This window comes from Cygnus olor, chromosome 3 (assembly GCF_009769625.2).
Source record: "Cygnus olor isolate bCygOlo1 chromosome 3, bCygOlo1.pri.v2, whole genome shotgun sequence".
Lineage (NCBI taxonomy): Eukaryota > Metazoa > Chordata > Aves > Anseriformes > Anatidae > Cygnus > Cygnus olor.
The window spans coordinates 33,525,456-33,546,963 of NC_049171.1; the positions used below are offsets into that span (position 1 = coordinate 33,525,456).

The following is a 21,508-nucleotide window of genomic DNA, read 5'->3' on the forward strand; positions in this document are numbered from 1 at the left end:
AAAATAATTCCACTCCTTTAAGTTAAATTTTCACCAAAAAAAAAAAAAAATACATTCAATGAAATGTGAGTTGCATCTACTGTTTAAAAAAAAAAAAATCTGAATGAAGTCACGACCTCAAAGACAGGAAATAGTTTGTTATCCCAGAATAATAAAAAAACATGGTGGACTATTTAACTAGTCCTTGAAAAAAGATATGTCTATAACTCATGTCATTTCATATGAACCATTTCATGAGTGGGTGCACCAAAGCATGACTTGACTATTCCAACATACATAAGAATATAATGTACTGCAAGTTGTCTAGCAGTATTTAGCACTGTAATTTAGAAAAAAAAAAAAAAAGTTTTTGTTTTCATTGTTTACTATCTAAAGTATTATTCAACTGGAACATGATGTGCCAAAAGTGTTGTTCTTCAGTGTTCAAATACAGACCTGTTAAGAGTGGAGCAATTCATAACCCTAGTTTTAGAGAGAGTAATTTGTTTTCTACTGATCCGAAACACAATACTCAATTTGAAATTCTTTAAAAGACTGAAACAAAAGTTCACTGTCAAGAGGGCTGTCTGACCCAAATTGATAGCCAGATCTGCATGAAGAGCTGCTGAAATTTACATGATATAGAACTCAGTCTTCTCAGACTTGCTAAGACTTCATCCAATTAAAATGCTGGCAATTATTTAAGGCAGTATCAATCACAACATGAGAACACTTTATTTTTATTAAAGCTATTCCTTCTCTGTCCCTTACATTCACAAGCCACATGTTCTATCAGCCAAGAATTTGTCTTGGAAAAGGAAAGTTATGTGTGGCAAAAACATTCTGACTGGTACAGTCATGGAAATATGCACACCAACAGTGAAACCTGTATCTTCCAAACTTGCCATCCAAACTAAGCAATTTTATAAAAGTGTATTTCTATGAATCCTAAGAGGAAAGTGCAATTAACAAATTTCCATGCTGTTTCATTGCTCCCTTGGAATCATTTACATCATCAAAGGTCACTAATGACAGCATGGAAAAACAAAGCAGAGTGGATCAATATTAAAGAAAAAAGCCTGGTTTAGACTAGACTGAGTATCCAACTACTGGAAAAGAAAATCTAAATTACTGTGATCCTTCTCCTTTAAATTAGTGGAAATGCATCTTGGCAACTCTGCCAAGAAAAAAAGTATATCTACCATGTTTAAATTTACAGTCATTGATCACATAAAGTCACGATGACATCAATGGAAGTTTTGAATCAGTAAGAATTACTGGATCAGATCCATGAGGTTCTGATGAAAAACAGCTGACCTAACGTCAGCCCCCTTCAATTCTATGACATATGAAATAGAATTTCTGCGAGCGCAAGTTAAAGATGTAGAGACAGCAAATTACATAGGTACATTCTTGTCTTTAAATGTTTTGAAGTCAACATACACTCCTGCATCACAGTCTGATGCCAGGGAATTTATTATTTACAGCACAACATTCACAACATTTCATTCATAAATAGATCACTGCAGAAAAACACAGCAGGGAAAATAAAATCCAATCTTAACATTTTAATATTGGCCTATTATTGGAATTTTATATCTTTAGAAAATGCATTAAGATAATAACATTTATTCTCATCCCATGTAATAGTACAGCCATCTCAGTCTTAGATGGCTGCTCCACATAGACCAGTTCTCTCAATGAAGCAAATTCTTATTTGAACACATGGCATTTTGCATCTGAGAATAATGGAAGCCTACCTTCTAAGGTGGTTTCCTCTCCATCCAAAGGAGGGCCATCACCATCTTCATATTCAGCTATCACACTGACAGCATAAGTAGTCTCAGGTAGCAAGTTGGTGAGAACTGAGCTAGTACTTGAAGCTGGTACCGAAACAATGAATTCATCTCCACTGACTGCTACTTTATATTTAATGAGATAGGACAAAACCTCAGATCCAGCTGGAGACCAGCTCACTTTGAAACTGTCAGATGTTACATCAGAAAAGACCATATTCTTTGCAGGTATGTAAGCTGTATGGAAATAAAAAACGCACAGGTAAGACTTACTTTCTGGATTATTTTTTTAAACACAGAATCTCTAAAATCAGTGAAAAACATCCCTCAATTATTCGGTTTATTCTAATTGACAATATATTTTGTCATATGTGCAACAGTTCTTGTTTTCCATACTTGCTTATGGCTATCAAATTTCATGAAGATGATATCTAGGTTGTCTCAAATGATGTGGCAATGAGTAGAAGCACCAACTCAGTGATTTCTAGGTCAAATGAGAGCAATTCATCTAAAAAAAATGTACTTATGAAAACTTAAGTTAGAATCTGATAATCAAGTTGGGTTCTCTCTTTTGCATGTCTCATGAACAACAATAACATTTTGCCCTCAATGGAAACTAAGAATCCTTGTTTGTTTGGTTTTTTTTTCAGATCAAGATTAGAAATAGGACAAAATAAATCCCAGTATTTTTTCAGGAATGGAATCAAAAGGGAAACAAGGAACTTGACATGAGGCACAAACACAAACCTGACATCCTGGGCTTGTTTTGGCTGGCCTAGTCAGCCTAACAGTGGGGATGTTAAGACTGCTTGAGCCCTCTAAAACAAAGGCTGTTTTGCTGGTTTGTTCCTCAAAGCTATCCTGAAACAAAAGGCTTATTTTTAAAGAGAGTGGGGTTTTCATTACTGGGGACTATTCAACATTAGTGTTCTAATAAACATAGGTAGAGACACTGAGGGTGCAACTAATCCCAAGTAACTTTAGCTGACCAAAAGTTAGTCATTTAGAATTTTTTTAAATGGCAAACATTAACCAAATTCACCAAATTTGGATACATGTGAAGACTTTCATATCCTACTTTATTTAAGGCTGTATAGTCAGAATGAGCTCAACATGACCTAGCATTAACTGTCTTATATTGTCCTGTCTAAGCCCATCTCTACAGCTGGGGAAGACAGAAGCCCAGTTTCAGAGGGACATGCACTGTACCATAAAAATTCATTGAATCACCTTATCGAGGTGCCTGTATTGCTTCACTGCTTTTAAAATTCTAAAATGTGAGCTTAGAATAGCTACCTCATTTTGGACAGCTAAAGAATGGACCTAGGAAGTAATGTTTTACTCAGGATGTAATTGAACCTCCTTTACTACAGCGTAAAAGCAGAGCACATCCACTGAGGTCACTCCAGATCAATACACACTAATAAGTTTCTAGGTACCCAGGAAGGGAGGAAAAAAAATATTTCTCCAATATTTTTTTCATCTTTATTTCTCCATTATTGCTTTCAATATGCTTGAAAATAATAACCAAATCCCCAGCTATTAAAATTATCATTTGTATATGGTCAATGTCATCATCAATTGTTGTATGTATCTACAACAACAAAACATTGGGTCACATTTTTTTTCACTGCATTTTCTGTATTTCTCCAAGTAATAGTAGTTACTTACATTTTTTCCTTATAGCAGCAAGTTCCTGCTCAATCCGTAGGCAGACAGACTGTGTAAGCTCAAATGATATTCTTTGGAAAGCATCAAAATCTTCCACTGTGTAAACATGGGTTTCAGCAGGAGGTGATGCAATTGCTTCTAACTCTGTACGCACTGCATCCTTCACACCAACTGCAAAGATTTCTACATCTGCATCCCTCAGCTTTATTGCTGGTTCTTTAAAAGCATCTGATGATTTTCCATCAGTAATAAGAATCATGACTCTTGGCACATTTGGTCTTGATCCTTTGCTGGTAACAAATACTTTTTCCCTCACGTATGTCATCGCTTTGCCTGTGTTGGTAGATCCACCTCTGTAGGGGAAGGTGTTAATAGCCTGAATTATATCTTCCACTCGGTTGTATCTGTTCAAAGAAAACTCCATATGGGGGTCTCTGCTGTACTGGACAAGACTTATCTGTACTTTTCGAGGCGATATCTCAAAGCTTTTAACTAACACTTCCAAAAAGGCTCTTACTTTAACAAAATTGGCGATACCAATGCTGTAGGAGCCATCCACTAAAAACACAACATCAGCTTTTACATCCACACCACGTGAGCATTCTGTAAAGAAAAAGATTCACCACTATAAACAGGTATTCAACAGCCACAGCATTTCAATTGCATCTGCAGCTCATGCATTATATATCCCGTTGTTCATGACAGAAATAAACCATTCCAAGTAAAGCTCTTTCTTATAAACAATAAAGGTATGATACTAAAGCAAGCATCAGAGGTTCAAACAACAAAAAGCTACTGTGTGAAAATAACACAGTAGTTCCTAACTCACCCACTTGAACTTTTACTTGTTGTGTTTTTTCCATTATAGTTATTGGCTCACTGGGGGTCAGTCCTTTCATTGCAAAAACATTAATTTGATACTCTGTGTCTGGAGAGAGATCTTTAACATTCAGAGCAGTAGTCTGAGGACCCACATTCAGTGCATGTTGTTTTCCACCAGCTATCATTGGAATGAACTGTACCCGGTAGCCAGTTATTTGACTTGTGGATGGATCCCAAGTGATCCTAACAGATTTTGAGGAGATCTGAGCAGCTACTAGATTTGAAGGAGGCTCCACCACTGAAAGAAATTGAAAACAAACCAAAATATTAGTTACAATTATAAACAGGTTTCTTTGCACATTTTTATTTCTGAAATAAATGTAGTCATTTTTGCTTAATCTTTATTAAAAAACACATCTATTTTTAGCATAAATAAACACAACTGAATTACAGAAAAGTCCACATGGGGCATCAGTGAGAGGTAAGAAATATAAGGAATGCATCTGTAGTACCCCAAGTGTAGTAGAAGTTCCAGGAGAAATTCTGTCTTGCTCTAATTCTGTTTCAATCAGAATCGAAAGCTACATCCTCAGGAATATACTAGAGGAGTTGAACAAATACAGACCTGAGCAGAGCACTATGAAAGCTGAGTCATTCTACTGCCATTTTGGGCAAAAAATAGCTATTTACTCAGAATCTTACAGAGCCAGAAGGTGGCGATGATACAGCTTAATTTCTGTGTTTTTTTTTGTTTTTTTTTTCAGCGTTCTCCAGTTTTCATTCCTTGGTTTTAACCTATTACACATTCTGCCCCTTCACCAAGCAGATTTTTCCCTTTGGTACATTTTTCCACAGAAGTGAAGCCAGTGTTCAAACTGGCTGTATGAGACTCTGATAACTGAACAGCATTGTGTTGCCCTTGAAACTACGGAATAATGGAGCTATTCCAAATCTACTGTCACATGTTCTGTCCTCCTGTATTTAAATGCACAAAGTTGAAACGTTTTCCACAGTTGCAATGGATCAAACTTCAGAAACAGAGCAAAGGAAGTAGGGCTAGTCCCCTTAAACATGCATAAGAATAAATTGATGCCAATAAATGCATTTATATAAAGTATCTCACCTTCTTCTCCACTAACCAATTCACCCAGCTGTTCATCAACACCAGAGCACACTTGCAAGATGATTTCATTCTGTATATCTACAATTCCATCAAAATTAGCCACATTGAAGACATGTTTCAGTGAAGGCTGAGATGCAATTAGCTTGAGTTCTTTCGCATCTGCTGCTTTGATTCCTAGAAGACACAACAGACAGGACCATGTTAAGTGGCCATTAAAGACAGCCATCTACGAATGTGAGTTTAATTCAGTTCTGTCTTCTGTCATTATCAATAACAAAACTACTACACAAGTTAATGCAATGAAGCAATATAGTCCATTTTCAACATGAGAAAATAATGTGGCACCTTCAGTAAGGCCAAGGGTCATTGGCATTTGCAAAAAAAGTCTTCAGGTAGGTGTTACAGAATTACTATCAATTAATACAACTATTATGTTCCACTCTGGAGGTTACAAATGGCCCATTTCAAGGCACACACATGTGGAAACAGTAGTATAACAAAACTTTAAACCCAGAATTTGTAAAACGTATAACCTACTGCTTTAGAAATGCTAATCACTCAATCATTAAAAAAATTCAACATACCCAAAGAAAAGACTTCAACTCCTACATTGCGAAGCTCTCTTGCAGGAATTTCAACTTCATCTTGAGCTTTTCCATCCGTAATGACAATTGCTACTTTGGGAAAGCCTTTTCTTGCTCCAGCAGACTCGGTGAAGGTGTTTTTAACCAGGTAATCAATAGCCTCACCTGAAAACAACACAAGTTGTGCTCTTATTAGACAAAAATGAACTAGGATTTAGAGCAAATTTCTCGTAAAAAATGAAATAAACACATATAGAAATCTGTACCTGTCATTGTGTTGCCACCTTTGTAAGGTATCCTTTTAATTGCATCAATAAGATCACTTCTTCTGAAATACTGATTTAAATTGAACTCTGTTCTCGTATCTGAACTGTACTGAACAACTCCAACTCTTGTCTTTTCTTCCCCAATGTCAAAAGCTGATATGAGGGCAACCATGAAGTCCAGAATATATCTGAAGTTATTTCTCCCTACACTCCATGAACCATCTACCAGGAAAACTAAATCTGTTGTTGCACTTATGGAGCATCCTAGAACACACACAAACAAAACAAACAAAAAAAAGGCAACAAAAAACTTTGTTAGCAGATGCGCAATTTCATTCTTACAAATCAGTGAGAAATGTCTGACAGAAACTTAGTAGATAAAAGTCAAAATCAACAGATATTGAATAAACTCACATTTTTATATAGAATATCTTATTTGAGGAAACATTATTCACCTAGGTGAACACAGATAAGAGCCTTTTAGCTGATGTTACCAAAAAGCAACTGTCACCTACAAACTCAATTTTGAGACACCTCTCATTCTATTTCACAAGATCTGTTCTCCTACAGAAGATGACAACTCACACATAAAACTTTTTGAAATAGTTTGATGTTATGGGAATGTATCATTTTGTTACCACTTCTGCTTTCCATCTTTATCTCCCCATAGTAATTGCAGTTTCTTCTGCAATGCCTTGTATCCATAAGATGATGACCTTTGTTGATAGGACTAAGACATTTGTGGATTTCCTTAATTAGTTGTATGAAATTTCAAGTTTCAGAACCAACTTTGCAGGTCATCCTTTCAATGTAGCTATAAATTCCTTCCATCCCAGTCTCTTCCAAAGTTTTCTTAATTCTGGACAACTTTAAAAGTTAACTTTATTGCTAAGTAACAAAGGAAAACAGTTTAACTTTATAGGGCCCTTGATCCAGATCTAAATTATCTCTAAAACATCAGATAAACTGAAAGGCAAAACATCTTACTTTGTAATTGAGTCTCAACCTTCTTTTCCTCTGGTATCCCTGGACCACCTGTCTGAACTGCACAAAGAACAACATAGGCAGAATTAATGGAGGAAATTAGGTTAATTTGTTAACATCAAAGAAAAGTGTGTAAGGAATTAGGGATACAAATCTGACAAGCCTCAGAACGTGAATACATGAATGCAAGTTATGAATACAGCCACTGTAATTGTAGAATTGATGACATAGCATTCAGGGCAACACAAAATACAGAAAATAGAATAATTAGGAATCCTCTGTACTTGTACATCTCTAGGTAATATCCTGAAAATTAACTGCAACATCCCTAGATGAAATACCCCTCTCTAACACATTGGGAAACTCATCATAAGTAATTTTCCTGTGGTTGTTTGTGTAGTCTGAGACATGTGACAAAATGTGTCATGGAATATAGTCTGCTGCGTTTAACCTAAAATTATTAAATATAAATGATTAAAAAACTCAATTCCATAATTTATTTTTACTATTTTTTTTAATCTTCACAGAAATTCAGTCCGATTCATTTCTTAACTGAGGTCAATGACAGTCTTCCCTTTGAATGCAGATGCAGTTGATAGGAAGTAGGTCTATGTTAGCTAAACCAGTAGTCTCCTGCAAAGACCTCTGTGTGAGTTGTTTGCCACAGTATATCCATGCTACATGCTAGTCTCCTCTTATCTCTGCTCTTGCAATAAATTATGTTCAATGAAAAAAAAAATTCAGTTGAGGAACTGGAACAAAGCCAAAAAAGCCTAGAAGTCAAAGCCAAAGTTCTGTGAATGACCAGTCAGTTATGTTATTTGGTTTTCTAACTGGTTGGCAGCAGGCTCAGCATGAGCCAGCAGTGTGCCCTGGCAGCCAAGAGGGCAAACCACATTTTGGGATGCATCGAATTCAGCATAGCCAGCCAGTCAAAAGAGGTAATTCTCCTGCTATATTTAGCATTGCGGCAACCTTACCTTGAATATTGTGTGCAGATCAGGGCTTCACAATATAAAAGGGCTGTTAAGATATTTGAAAGCATTCAGAGGATGGCCACAAAGCTGGTAAAAGGGCTAGAAGGACATATGAGGAGAGGCTGAGGACACTTGGATTGACTAGCCTGGAGAAAAGAAGGCTGAGAGGCAACCTCATTGCTCTCTGCACTTCCTGAGGAGGGGAAGTGGAGAAGGAGGTGCCGGTCTCTGCTTCTTGGTAACCAATGACAGGGCACGTGGGAATGGCACAAAGCTGTGCCAGGGGAGGTTCGGACTGGATGTTATGAATAAATTCTTCACCATGACAGTGGTCAAGCAGGCTTCCTAGACAGGTGATTGATGCCCCGTGCCTGTCAATGTTCAAGAGACATTTGGATAATGTCCTCAATAATATGCTTTAACTTTTGGTTAGTCTTGAAGTGGTCAGGTGATTTGGACTACATGATCTATGTAGGTCCCTTCCAAATGAACTATTCTATTCTATTCTATCCTATTCTATTCTATTCTATTCTATTCTATTCTATTCTATTCTAATGCTATACTCTCTGTTACATGTACTTACTTGTCAGTTGGCCAAAAACAGGTAGACTCTCCTCTCTCTCATCATATGAAGCTATTGATACAACATACTCTATATCAGGTATAAGATCTGATAAGACAGTTTGGGTAGTGCTAGGTGAAAGAGTAAATTCTTTAGTTGGTCCATCTGCAATAAATATATAAAACAGTTAATGCAGTATTTAAATCCAGTAATATCAATGACAAGTTGATCATAAAACAACCAAAAAAATGCAACAAAGAATAATCTATCTAAATATCAAGTGACAATTTTAGAATGATATGAATTCTTTTTTCCTGAAATATTTTGAAACATGAAACTTCTATCTAACCTGTTTTCAGTAGTGAAAAAGTTACAGGGGCATTTAATAAATTCCAGGAAATTTGAAACATAAAATGCACATACAAAATGTACTATAATTTAACAAATCATGATCCAGTTCTGGTCTGGTATCAGATTTACACTGATAATTTCTCAAAGTTATATAAAATAACATGTGTCTTACACAACCATTATTATGGCCATGTTATGGAAGTTACATGACATCACTTCATCACTACCTGACATATGCAATATCTCCCTTGGGAGAAGTACTTGAAAGAAGTACAATGCAATTTCCTAACTTTAAGGTAAAAGCACAGAAGAGGAGCAGGGTGAGGATTTTACCTTCTTGTTCCATGCCAAGGAAAAGAAACCAAAGCTTACTACCTGCAGTTCCCAAAAGGTAAATGCTAAGGTAAGAAAAACTCTAACTTGGAACAGTCATAAACTTCAGAAAGATGTCAATAGCTGTTCTCATACCTAACTTAGATAGAGGTAAAAATGAACCCAACTTTTACAAAAATTAAGTACCAAAATTTTATGGAACTCACCATTTGTAGGAACAACAGTTATCCTGTAACCCACTATTGCATCTGGTGGCCTTTTCCATGACATTTGAACATTATGTTCATCTATAATTGTAAAATTCAAGTCTGACGGTGGATTAACTGCAAAAGATTTATACCAGGTGGATGTTTAAAAGTTTGAACAAGCTTTGGCAGATGAATAAATAAAATAATGTTGAGCAAAGCTTACTAAATTTGTCTTTGCATAAATTTGTTTCCAACAAATATAAAGAGATATGTTGTTGGAAAAAGAGTAAAATAAAAGCCGACAAAATATGACAAAACATCAAAGAGTATACGCATTACAGAGGACAGCACAGAACATATGTTTCTTGAGTTGCCAAGACATTCAAGAATGGCCAGCAAAATCAAGCACAATAGAAAACACATTTGGATACATGTACAATGAGTTCACAGATAATCACCACATATGCAAACATTTCACATAACAATTAAAGGAAATTTTTGTACATGCTGGGTGCAATCCGTACAAGCATGCCAAATCACAACCTGCTTACAATACCATGAGATCATTTAGAACATTGAGGACACAGCACTCTTCTTAATTAGACATCAAAGAATTGATCAGCTTTTGAGTATAGTCTCTGCACAGCCATATTTCTTATCAATTTCACTGATTCTAGAAACTTGGCAGAGAAAAAATATATATTTTTAAGAATACAGGGAAAGATTGGGCATTTAATGTTCAGTAAAACAATTTCTGTTAGGGTCTAGATAGGAATATACATGTAAAATGTATATCAGTAATAATGATATACTGATGTATCATTTTATTTCAAAATAAGGAGAGCTCCACCCCTTGGTTCCTAGGAGCCACTAAAGAGACATACTTTGCATATAGCTGCAAAGAATGGAGGAATTAAGGGGTGAATAAATGGAGTTAGTAATAGTTGGAATTTGCTGAAATATTTGAGCTGATGTGAAAGCTCACAAAAATAAGATTCTACCTGTTTACACCAGATTGCTATACAAATTCAAAGGTGTAAACTGATGTTTTTCATGTTCCCTTTGCAGCAGGTGTACCCATACTAATAGTGGCATTTTAACACAAAATGCCAGTATGGTTCCATACATCACAATGGTTAATTATGAAAAGACAACATCAAAGTATATTTATGGACATTTATTTTACAGAATCTATAGAAAACAGCAAAGAGGGTACCAGTGATCTGAACAAATGACTGCAAATAAAACTTATAGGAGCTGATGACAGAAGTAACTGAACAGTACAGAAAGAAATAGTTTACATACGCTATTTTGCAGCATCATGCATATGTAAATGAAATGTTGATTATTATTTTTTAGCTTCCCACGATGGACGAAAGCCTCCATGTACAAGGTTCATTACACAAAGACGTTTCATAAATATTTTATAATGATATTCTCTTTGTAAAATAGTCATGCTTATTCATGCAATATTTTACTGACTCACTGTCAGTGCATGGTAGGTGTATTATATATTATTGTTTAAATAGGTCTACAAAGTAAGATTAGGTTCAGCCATACTTTCCTTTACTTCTGCAGACCATTTTGCAGGCATTCTTAACAGACAGACCTTTCATGCTTTCATGGAAGATTTCCATCATAACTCAAATAAGACTTGTTTTGGTTTTGAGCGTAATTTAAAGAGCAGATCAAGAAGTAAATGCTAGAACATATGAAACTTATGAAAAGACACTGTCCAATTGCAATAAGTAACATTGAACTCAAAAAATGGAAACAAATTGTGTAGGATTTTTTTTTCCTTTTAATTTACTCTCATTTCCAACCATAGGATAATATGGCTTTGAAATACTGATACAATAGATACAGTAGTATTGAAGTAATTGTTATTTTTCCTATTGTCCATACACAGGCAGTGAGATTAGACCATTAACCTGCATGCACATTTTATTCATCATTCAGTTTATGAGTATCACAATGCTAGAGACAGCGGGGTAGTTACTTAGTATCAAAATCATGCAACACATGTTAATAGTAAAATACATTCAGGTAATAAGAATATCATTATAAAATATTGTTTCAGTAGCAATGGCTCAGGACAAATTTAATGCAAAGGCAGAGACAACTGACCTGAGCATGCTTTTAAAAAAAATTCAGTACATGGAAAAAATAGCGCCACCAACCTTGCAAGTAAATTGGCATGTTGCAGCAGAGACTTTAGGCTTTAACTGCTGAAGGACAGCAGCAGCCCAACTTGTTGATATCCAAATGACCGGATTCCAGATAAACTGAAAAACTGACTGTGAGGAAAAGTCTTGAACATTTTAAAGGATTTTAATCTGCTTTATGAAAATTCAGACGTGGATCTTTACAGTTAAAAAGAATAATACATTGATACATAATGAACGTATCCATTCACCCAGGTATTCACAGTCTTTTATAACAATGGTGTCACAGGGGACTTCAGGAAGTCCCCTTGCCCATTCCATGGCCAAGACAAAATCAGCCATCCCACGTCATTCCTGACATGGTTGCTCAGATCATTCTCAAAGACCTCCAAGACGGGCAAAACTACTGGATTCCTGCAGAAATCCTCCAGTGCCTCACTCCCCTTATCACCACAAAGTTATTCTCAACACCTAAGCCCGGTCTTTGTTGCTGCAGTTTAAATCCATTTATTCTCAGCAGATGGCCTATGATGGGCCATCAAACTAAAGCATTGAGTGTTTCTCACATGGAAATGTGAAAAGGAACTCCGCTTGAGTGAAGAAATGCAAATTCGGATCCAGTGTCATCAGAATGTCTTCTGGGTGGCTCATGAGCTTTTGGTACTCCAAGAGAATCTCCAAAACAACCACCAGCCTGCACGTGGAGTGAATTTCACCCATGTGAAACTGGCTGCAGGACCAAGACCAAACCATGGTCATATGACTGAGAGCAGCAAGGCGATCAGAAGTACAGAAAAATATTTAGATGATAAAAACCTTATCACCATCATCAAAGAGGGCAACTGGTACTCCACCAGTTCTCCAGGAAATTTTTCTTCCAGAACAGAATTCACCACTGGAAAAACAAGACAGCTGCAATATGGAATCAGACCAGACCTGGTTCTGGTGGGAGTTTGTCCCATTGCAGGGACAAACCTTAAAACTCCACTCAACAGAGGTTAAGCTTTACTCAAGCAAGCAGTTTTGAGGTAGGTCTACTTGCCTAAGTGAGGCTGCGCATACGCGTCCAGTGCTGTGACAGTGCTGATCAGTCTGGCCCTGTGAGTATCAAAATCCAGGACAAACCTCTCTCATTGACTTGTCAAGTTACAGGATCGTGATTGTAACGTGATGATACTTCAGTGTTCCCTTCATACATACAAATGTATGGCTCTCCTACAGGTTTCCAGTGTCGTGAAAACTTAACTTGCTGTATAATGTCAATTTTTAATGTTTACACTGTGTTAATTTCCACCACTCTTAGAACTATGATAGTTTCCTCCATTGTATATACTGTCTAATGCACCACAAAAGAAAAAAAATAAAAATATTTCATAGACATATTTCATTCACTTTGTATTATATGCATATATAATAACAGTATATTTTCCAAAACAAAAAATATACAGCAAAGAATCTTTCAAATGTTATGTATGTCCTATGTTAGCTTGTATTACTTAACAGGTAATACAAACCAAATGTGTAAAAGTCTACAGCTTTTTAGAGATAAGACAATATGACTGCCAGAGGATCCCAATGAATATCTTAACAAGTTAGATGAAAAATATAATCAGCAGACCAAGCAATTTAAATCCCAAACCAGTCTTAAAAGTAATATAATTTGGAAGTAGCTGCACTCCACAGTCCTTATGTGAAACAAATTTGTAATTCCATCACTGGAAAAGACTAACATTAATTAGTAAAATAACATATCAGCACATGTTAAAATAACATACAGGCCATGGTAGCTGAACAGTAAGGCCACTTGCTCTCACTGAAATAAGGCCCGCCAAGGCTGGAAGAGGCCAAAACTCCTGATCTACTATTTTCTTCCTATATTGGAGTGACACAATTAACTAGATCACCAACCCAGACAAGCTCCTCTGAAGTCAATCTTGCCAGTCTGAATGGGAGAAGGAATGATCTACAGCCTAGCAATGTAGCAAAGAACAGCTTCTCATCCTTGCTAGATATTTATTGCCAACAATGCAGAAACATTGTCATCTGTATGGCTTCATTTCTTTTTATTTTATACATATATACGAAGTTTCTTCAAAATACAAGATATGTAGCTCACATAAGTGTATTTTGAAAGAAAATTGGTTAAATGCGTATACTAACACTTGTAAAGATGTATGCAACTAAGCATAGTTGCATGTTTACATATGTACTCTGCATGCATGAATACTGACTAAATTCTAGGCATGTTTGTGCATATGTATTTGTGTGCGTGTGTGTATATACATAGACACACACATACACTTTGCTTCTAATTCTAATTAGAATTAGGAAAAACAAGGAGTTATAGTCACCATCATGTATATACAAAATACACTTTCATGCTTCAGTCTACATGGTTCTGTCCTTAGGAATTAGAAAAGCAACAGCTAATTTATCAAAAGATAGACATCAAAAGGTAATAAACTAATGGTCCCACCAACCAGTTCCAAAGCTAATTAGGTGGATAACCTTTAAAGTTTCAGCTATCCTGGGTCATCTCTAAACCATTCAATGAAAAACTTTCTGATCCTCTGTACATACTGTGCTGCAATTATTTGTCACTTACTGTATAGAATGTCCTGGAGACAGATTCTTCACCTGACAAACCTTTTCCTACACTACACAGAGGTCCCACACTTGGCTCAATGATTCCCTCCTTCCCTATTCCCTAGCAAACAGACTTTTCTAGGTCTGAACCAGTTCCTGAAACATTTAAAAGTCAGAACCACCACATGCTCAATGAGGTCACACAGAACCAATGATTTCTTTGTTACTTTTTTGGGCCTTTGAAAATCCCTTGGTATTAGCAAATGTCACACACTACACGAGCCACAACATGATAACAGCACTACCTTGAGATTATAACAAACAGGTTATTTGCATACTAATCTACTTGGCTTAACCATAACTAAAATAACGAAAACATTCTCTTCTAGCAGAAGTACACAGATTTCCCCCTGGCTGTATGTGATCACAGATGGAAAAAATACTGTGACAGAAAGAATTCCCAACACAAGGACATACGCCAAACGTACTGCAGTATTGCAGTACTGGACCAAAAGGGCAAGAAACAACTTAAATAAAGCATAAAATTCAGCATCGTACACAAGAAATTTAAGGCCAGAGAGAGACGTCAGAAGGACTGCAAATTAAAACAAGTACAACTTCATTGTAAAAGAAATGCACAGAAAAACAGAGCTTGAAAACAGATTTGCTTCTTTGTCCAGGATAAATAAGCAACTTCCCCAGTGAAATCCTATGAATGTATTCAGACTACAAGTTGGTTTTACCCCCTCCACTGCCACAGTAAATGTCCAAACAGAAACTCCTGCTTTGCTGTATCTCTGTAGAAAAGCTCTAATACCATTACTGCACTTCACTGCTGTGCCAACAGCAACAGAGCACTGCTCTCACGAAGGACTTGGAGAGCAGCTGTGATGCTGATGAAGAACCAGTTGCATCCTGGAGTATTTAGGAATGTGAACAGCAGTATCAGATAAACACCAGATCTGCTCCCAGGGGAGACTGAAAAAAATGAAAGCTGAAAGAAGACAGAAGAACAGAAGAACTTTGTTGTTCGTTCCCTCTGCTTTTATGCCACCTTCCCATCCCAGATCAACTTTGACCACATCACATGCTCTTCTCCCTTATCCCCCCTCTCACGCTGTCATCCCACCAAGCGTCTGCATATAGCTCAGGGAAAGAAAATTCATCTCCTATGACTGCTACAGGGAGAGCCAAAGGAATAAAAGAAGAAAAAAAAAAAAAAAAGAGCCAAAAAAATGCACAGTCATGCAACTGTACCAGTGGCCTGAGACAGGACTGGTGGGAGAAGACTTTGGCACAAGGTGATGTGGAACTTGGAGGAATAGACAAAAGGGACAAACATCCACAGGAGAAAGTCAGTTCAGCAGACAGGAGTTAAGTTGGAATGAGACCAGAACTAAAGTAAGACCCAATATTCAACGTACAAAGTGACACAAAATTAAAGCACAAAGTTAAAACAGTGCAGAAAGGTGGACAGCATTGTCAAAAAATAAAAATAATAAACAAACAAAAAACACTACAAAAGGCTTTACAACAGCAGTTCTCATAGAGCAAGTCCTAAGGTATTCCTAGTTTTGAATTTCTATTTTCAGCACCACTATTTCTCACTGCAGTTCCTGCTCAAGACACTTTCCTGTTCTCTACTTCAGAACCTAGGAACCATGTGAAGTTTCACTTAGAAAATCAATCCCTGTAAGTTATGCATTTTACTTAATACAACTTTCTGAAGCAGAGCAATGTCAGTCCTATCCAGGAGTGCTCCACAACTTACAGGATCAGGCTCTGTCCATTCTTCTGCTGAACAATGGTGCATGCTTCACAATGAGAGCTAAACACACATGGCCAGCTTGACTGATGTATCTAGTTTCGCTCTTACAAAATAACTATGTGCTTCTCCAATACATTTTTCTAGCTTTCATCAGCAGTACTCAAACTACGACTGTTTTAATCCACAACACATCTAAATGAAACACCTTCACCCATGTTTTTTGAAATAGTCCACTCCATAATCAACAATGTAGGACAACCACAACATCACTCAAGCTCCAAACAAGCTCCCTCCTAAAACAGGCAAGAATGCGCAAAAACATACACTCCCTTCTTCCATCAAAACCATACACTTCCTCTGTTTTCTCCAGCACAGTGGTCCTGCATTTGAAATGCAACTCTGAAATGACTTTAAATGACCTTTTTAGTTCTTCAGCCAACAACAACGTAGCGTGAGAGGGAGGCAGCGGGCTGATCCTCTCCTAGGGTGGCCAGATGTTGTACTAGTAGCAGAAATGCTATACTTTCCAGAAAGCTGGTCTCCTTTATGCCTGCGTGACCCCATGCTAGCAGTTGAGCCGAGGGGAGAAACATCCCAGAGGCATCCCTGACACACCATGCTTTTAGCAGCCATCAGCCAAGATGCCCAGGTCCAGACACAGACAATTGAGGCAGGCCACGATCAGAGAATTTCCTTCAGCCCAGTACAAAAAGAGGAGGAAGGGAAAAACTGAATTACCAGGCACTGGCTTCTGTTTTTCCCAGTTCAAACTCAGGGCGCACCCTATGATGGAGGTCCCAGAGGTCAGACCAAGTCATTTCAACACAGGCTGTTCAGCGCAGCCTTGCATCTTTTTATTTCTCCTGGCAGAGCCTGCTAACAGGACTGCTGTTGCTGTGGCCTGAGCCATGCAGCCCATGCAGAGGTTCCCTCACACTCCATGCTAATCCACCAGGGTAGCAGAGATGCCACGGCAAGAAGGCAAGACTGGCGCAGTGTGTCTCCCCAGGTCTTCAACCCGCAGCAGGATGCTGCCGTGGGCTGACAGGGACCTTAATCTCCAGCAAGACCAGGGGCCCATGAGGAGGAAAATGAGGAGGAGGAGAAGAAAAAGGCCGCTTTGGGGATGACGTGCCACACGTGTGCCAGAGCCATAGGGCCCGGTGGCCACAGCAGTGCCTGGCCCAGGCCTGGCCACCCTTTGGTGGACATCTCCCCAGGGACATCCCCCAGACCAGGGCCACCACAGAGACCGAAGTGTCCCCAAGGAAGAGTCGGGCCGCCCCAAGGGCCCAGCCGGGGGTCGCCCCGCCGAGCAGGGGTGGCCAGGAGGCCGACAGGGCAGAGGCGAGGAGGCCAGCCCGAACAAAACACACAGGCGCAGAGAGCCAGACTCTGTTGGAGCACTTTATTTCAGAGCTGTGGGTGGTTTTGGGTGGTGGGTTTCTCGTTTCCTCTCTCATCGCAACTAACCGCGACTGCACAGCCCAGCAGAACTCCAGCGGGCGCAGGGCAGCGGCGCGGGCCCCAGCGGTGCCCGGGGCTCCTCGGGGTGCTGTGTTCCCCCCAGGGTGGCCACTGGCCCACAGGGTGGTGTGGACAGCACACCAGAGAGACAGAGAGAGGGAGCTACATTTCGGCTGACCAGCCAGGAGAAACAGAGCACAGAAGGAGCTGGGCAAGGAAGGGGAGGCATTTCTCTGAAGGAGAGAAAGAGAGAAGGTGAAGAAGTGACACTCAAAAACGGAGAGGGAGAGAGGTGGCAGCTCGGGCCTGGTGGGAGGTTATCTCACTGAGGGGCACCCCGCGCGGAGGGGCAGGGGGTTTGGTTACCTTCAGCCTCGATGGAGGAGAGGAGGGCGGCTGCACACAGCGCAGCCACCGCCGAGCACAGCACTGTCTTCATTTCTGACCTTTCGGCTCACAACAACATGAATGAATCTGCAGCGGTGGAGGGGGGAAAAAAGGGAAGAAAGAAGGACATCAGTCGCATGGATTAGAGGCTCGTGTGGGTGTATTCATGAAACATAAAAAAGATGAAGCATGGATTTCACTTTGTTCCCTTATCCCCAGCCCCCACCCATGGGACCAGGTTAAAACCTCTAGACTTGAAAGTCATCCAAAACTGTGACAGATCTGCGTGACTAACTGGAGAGTCTAGTCTCACAATAATGTGCCTTTTGTTACTGAACCCTTTCTAATCATGATAAGTGCACAGCTTTGACCCCGTTAGGGTTAATACGATCGGGGAAGCGCAGTGAAGATCTGTGCCTCTGCACAGCAGGAGCCAGAAGGGAGCTCCATGACTTCATCGCCGAGTGTGATGATAGCTAATTCAGAGGTCATTTCTGCCTTGAATCAACCAAATGTCTCTTTCAGCTGGGGATTTCATTCAGCTCCTTTTTCATAACTGTTGAAGCACTTAGTTAGCTGTGTTTTAGTGGTCTCAAGGCATCTTGGAAACTGTAATAAAAGTTTTCTGAGGCGTTCTGCCTACGAATGTGCTATTCTTCATTTCTTGAGGGTCTGAAATAGATTATACAGAAGTGTGTGTAACACAACTGAAACCTGACACGTCTGTCTAGCCATGATGTTTCAACATCTGATAATTCATTTACACATCCTGAGAGAAAATAGATTTAAAATACACTATAAAGAGCAGGCAAGTGAAAGAGTCTTGCAATCACTGCAGGTTGTCTAGCAAAATAGGTGGGATTAGGCCAGTTTAGTGGCTCCTAGTCACAAGCAGCTATATCTTTTGAAATCTCTATGCTCAAAGTAACGTCAAACTGCTCCCAATTACTCCAGCAAAACTTCCAAATGATTTTTCTCCTAAGTAAGGACTAGTATGTGTGGCCCTCATTACATATGCATATAAGTGTTTCCAAAGTTTGTTTGTTTGTTTTTTAGCTCAGGAAGTAGGGGAGGGGTAATTTGTTTGAATAAAGCCATAAATGCATCACATAACATACATCATAATTAGTCTGGAGGAAAGAGAACCCCACAAGCAATTAGGCAACAGATTTTATCAGGAAGGTGCCAAGAGCAAAACAAAAGAAAAATACATAAATCATTAGCCTGCAGAAACAGCTGAAGGGGAAAATATTCTTCTGCCATCTAGAGAGCTAACCAGCAAGGCGCATTTACTGGGTAGCCACTACCAAGATCCAGGAATGCCTTTCCCGGTTATTGACACCAAGCTTAGCAGGCTTCGGCCAGTCGCCTGCCAGGCAGCTGGGTACTCTTGCCTTAGCCAGCTGCTTATATTACACATAAAGTTACCAAAAGCCCAAAGAAAAACTAAGCAATCATTTCAGTCCGGTGATACAGTGGGGGAACCAAAGAGTAAAACTGACCGCAATGAGTTTCTGACACTAACACAAGGACCAAGGTTAGCATGAGCTTGCCCTGAAAGCTCCAAAATCCTCTCACCACCCTGCGTGGGAAACGGCTGTCCCCGAGCACGGTTTACGCATTCTGCAGTGAGTTTAAGGATCGCTTAAACTCAACGCTTAAAAGGACTTTTGTCCTGGAAATCTTATGTGAGCTTAGAGTGCCATCTTTTGATCCTCCAGAAGAACAACCAAGATTATTCATCTCGCAAAGGCATCTTGGAGTTCACCAATGCTGCAAGCCTACCGTTCCCGATCTACATTTTTCTTCCGTGCAGCAAAACTTCTCAGCCAAAGCATTCACTAGAAACACCTCATTCCCTTCTCTCAGACCGAGACGTGTGAAAGAAAGACTGGAGGTGCTGGAGGAGAGGTCCTTGCGCTGGCTCAGCAGGGACAAAAGCAACTGTAGGAGCAGGACTAAAGGCTTCATCTTAAGAGACCACTTTAAAATAAAATAAATAAAAACCAACACCAGTAGCAGTCCAACCTCACACCAGTTCAGACTACCAAAGGTAAAGCATTTTACAGACCATGCAGCGAGCAATATTTACCGCTTCCGAGCCGGCAGCAAGACCCTAAATGACACAAACAAGAAAACAGACGGGAAAACCCCACGGACTACCAAAGCCACCAGCCCTGGGAAGAGGAGCAAGAAGGAGAGGGAGCTGCGGGCACCGGAGCTGAGCGCCGGGCTCCAGCCAAAGCCAAAGACACCACCACCCCCGGCATTTCGGGACGGGGCCGAGGGGACGGGGTCCCCCGCGCCCCCCCAGGCTGCCAGCAGCCCCCGGCCCCCTCCGTGCCTCCTTCCAGCCTTCCACCATCGCCGCCACCCTCAGCCTACGGAGCATCGCCCGCGCGGTGCACATGGAGCGGCGGCGGAGGGGGCGGCCGGGGAAGGGTGGGGGGTCCCGGCTGCCGGGCAGGCACAGACCTTCGGGGCCGGCTGCGGGGTGCCGGGGAGGCTCGTCCGGCCGTGCCCGCAGCCGTCGGAGCCGGAGGAAAGGAGGAGGAGGAAAGGATGAAGCTCCGGGGGCACCTGGTGGAGGGAGCGGCGCGTAGCAGCGGCGGCTCGCTCGGCGTAGCTCCCGGCCGGCGTGCGGGGTCCGTCGGGGAAGACTTGCCTCCTCCAAGTGGGAAGAGCCTCTTCTCAATCTGCTCCTTAATAGAGGGCTGTTCCCAACGCTCAATTTACCCTCGTAAGCGGTTACGAAACTGCAGGGAAGGTGGACTGCTGCCACCGGATGATATATGCGCCGCTCTGCTCCAGCGAGGGAAGGGGATCCGCTGCTGGAAACTGGCGCATACCTCCGCGCATTCCTGCGGCATGAGGCGGCCGGGCGCCGCGGCAGCGCGCCCGGGGGCAGGGGCCCGGCCCGCCGCCCCCTCCCTGCCCCGCTCCGGCCGAGCGGTGGAAAAACTGAGTCCCGGGGGGGATAGGAACGGGGAGGGGGTCCCACGCAGACCCTCCCGACCCGCTGTGTAACCAGCGACAGACATATGTTAACACCCCCACCCCCCGACGTGTTTCGCCTGGGGGGCGAGCCCGCGCCCCTTGCCCCTAATGTTGGAAGCCTTGAGCTCAAAGCGCACCCCCCGAAGGCAGGCAGCACCCCAGGGCTCCCGGGGGTCGTACCGCGGGTGTGGACACGAAGGGAGGGGGACACAAGACGGGGCACACGGGACACGTCGACCCCTGCTGGGGACTCGCTCCCGCACCCCTTGGAAGAAGGAGAACCAATAAGCCACGGGGGGCTCCGCTCCCACCCCTTGGGGAAGAAGGGAAAAGGGGGCGAGGAAGCGGTCGGGGGGCGCGGGGTACTGCCCCCCTATCCCATATGGCCCCCGCCCTATATGCCCCATACGCCGCGGGGCTGCGCCATTCGCGGTACGGCCGCGCCCCCTGGCGGCACGGCGCGGGCACGGCGCTGCAGGTGCGGGAGCGGAGCGGCGGGACG

At 41.0% G+C, this 21,508-nt stretch overlaps 1 protein-coding gene across 11 annotated transcripts in view; it reads right to left on the reverse strand.

The window, feature by feature from the left end:
• Positions 1 to 20,838, reverse strand: part of COL12A1 (collagen type XII alpha 1 chain) — a 97,122-nt gene extending 76,284 nt beyond the window's left edge. For 3 of the 11 annotated variants that reach the window (XM_040551234.1, XM_040551232.1, XM_040551231.1), the window contains exons 1-11: positions 20,590 to 20,838; positions 17,989 to 18,096; positions 9,655 to 9,771; positions 8,786 to 8,929; positions 7,229 to 7,285; positions 6,242 to 6,505; positions 5,976 to 6,140; positions 5,392 to 5,565; positions 4,276 to 4,566; positions 3,447 to 4,049; positions 1,740 to 2,012 (exon numbers count right to left, since the gene is read on the reverse strand). In XM_040551234.1, coding sequence (XP_040407168.1) covers positions 1,740 to 2,012; positions 3,447 to 4,049; positions 4,276 to 4,566; positions 5,392 to 5,565; positions 5,976 to 6,140; positions 6,242 to 6,505; positions 7,229 to 7,285; positions 8,786 to 8,929; positions 9,655 to 9,771; positions 17,989 to 18,061 — 2,161 coding nt within the window. In that variant the 5' untranslated portion in view covers positions 18,062 to 18,096; positions 20,590 to 20,838. Of the gene's footprint in view, positions 1 to 1,739; positions 2,013 to 3,446; positions 4,050 to 4,275; positions 4,567 to 5,391; positions 5,566 to 5,975; positions 6,141 to 6,241; positions 6,506 to 7,228; positions 7,286 to 8,785; positions 8,930 to 9,654; positions 9,772 to 17,988; positions 18,097 to 20,484 lie in introns of all 11 variants that reach the window. The other 8 variants (XM_040551235.1, XM_040551238.1, XM_040551237.1 and 5 more) reach the window with 6 other exon arrangements.
• Positions 20,839 to 21,508: the final 670 nt, after the last annotated feature.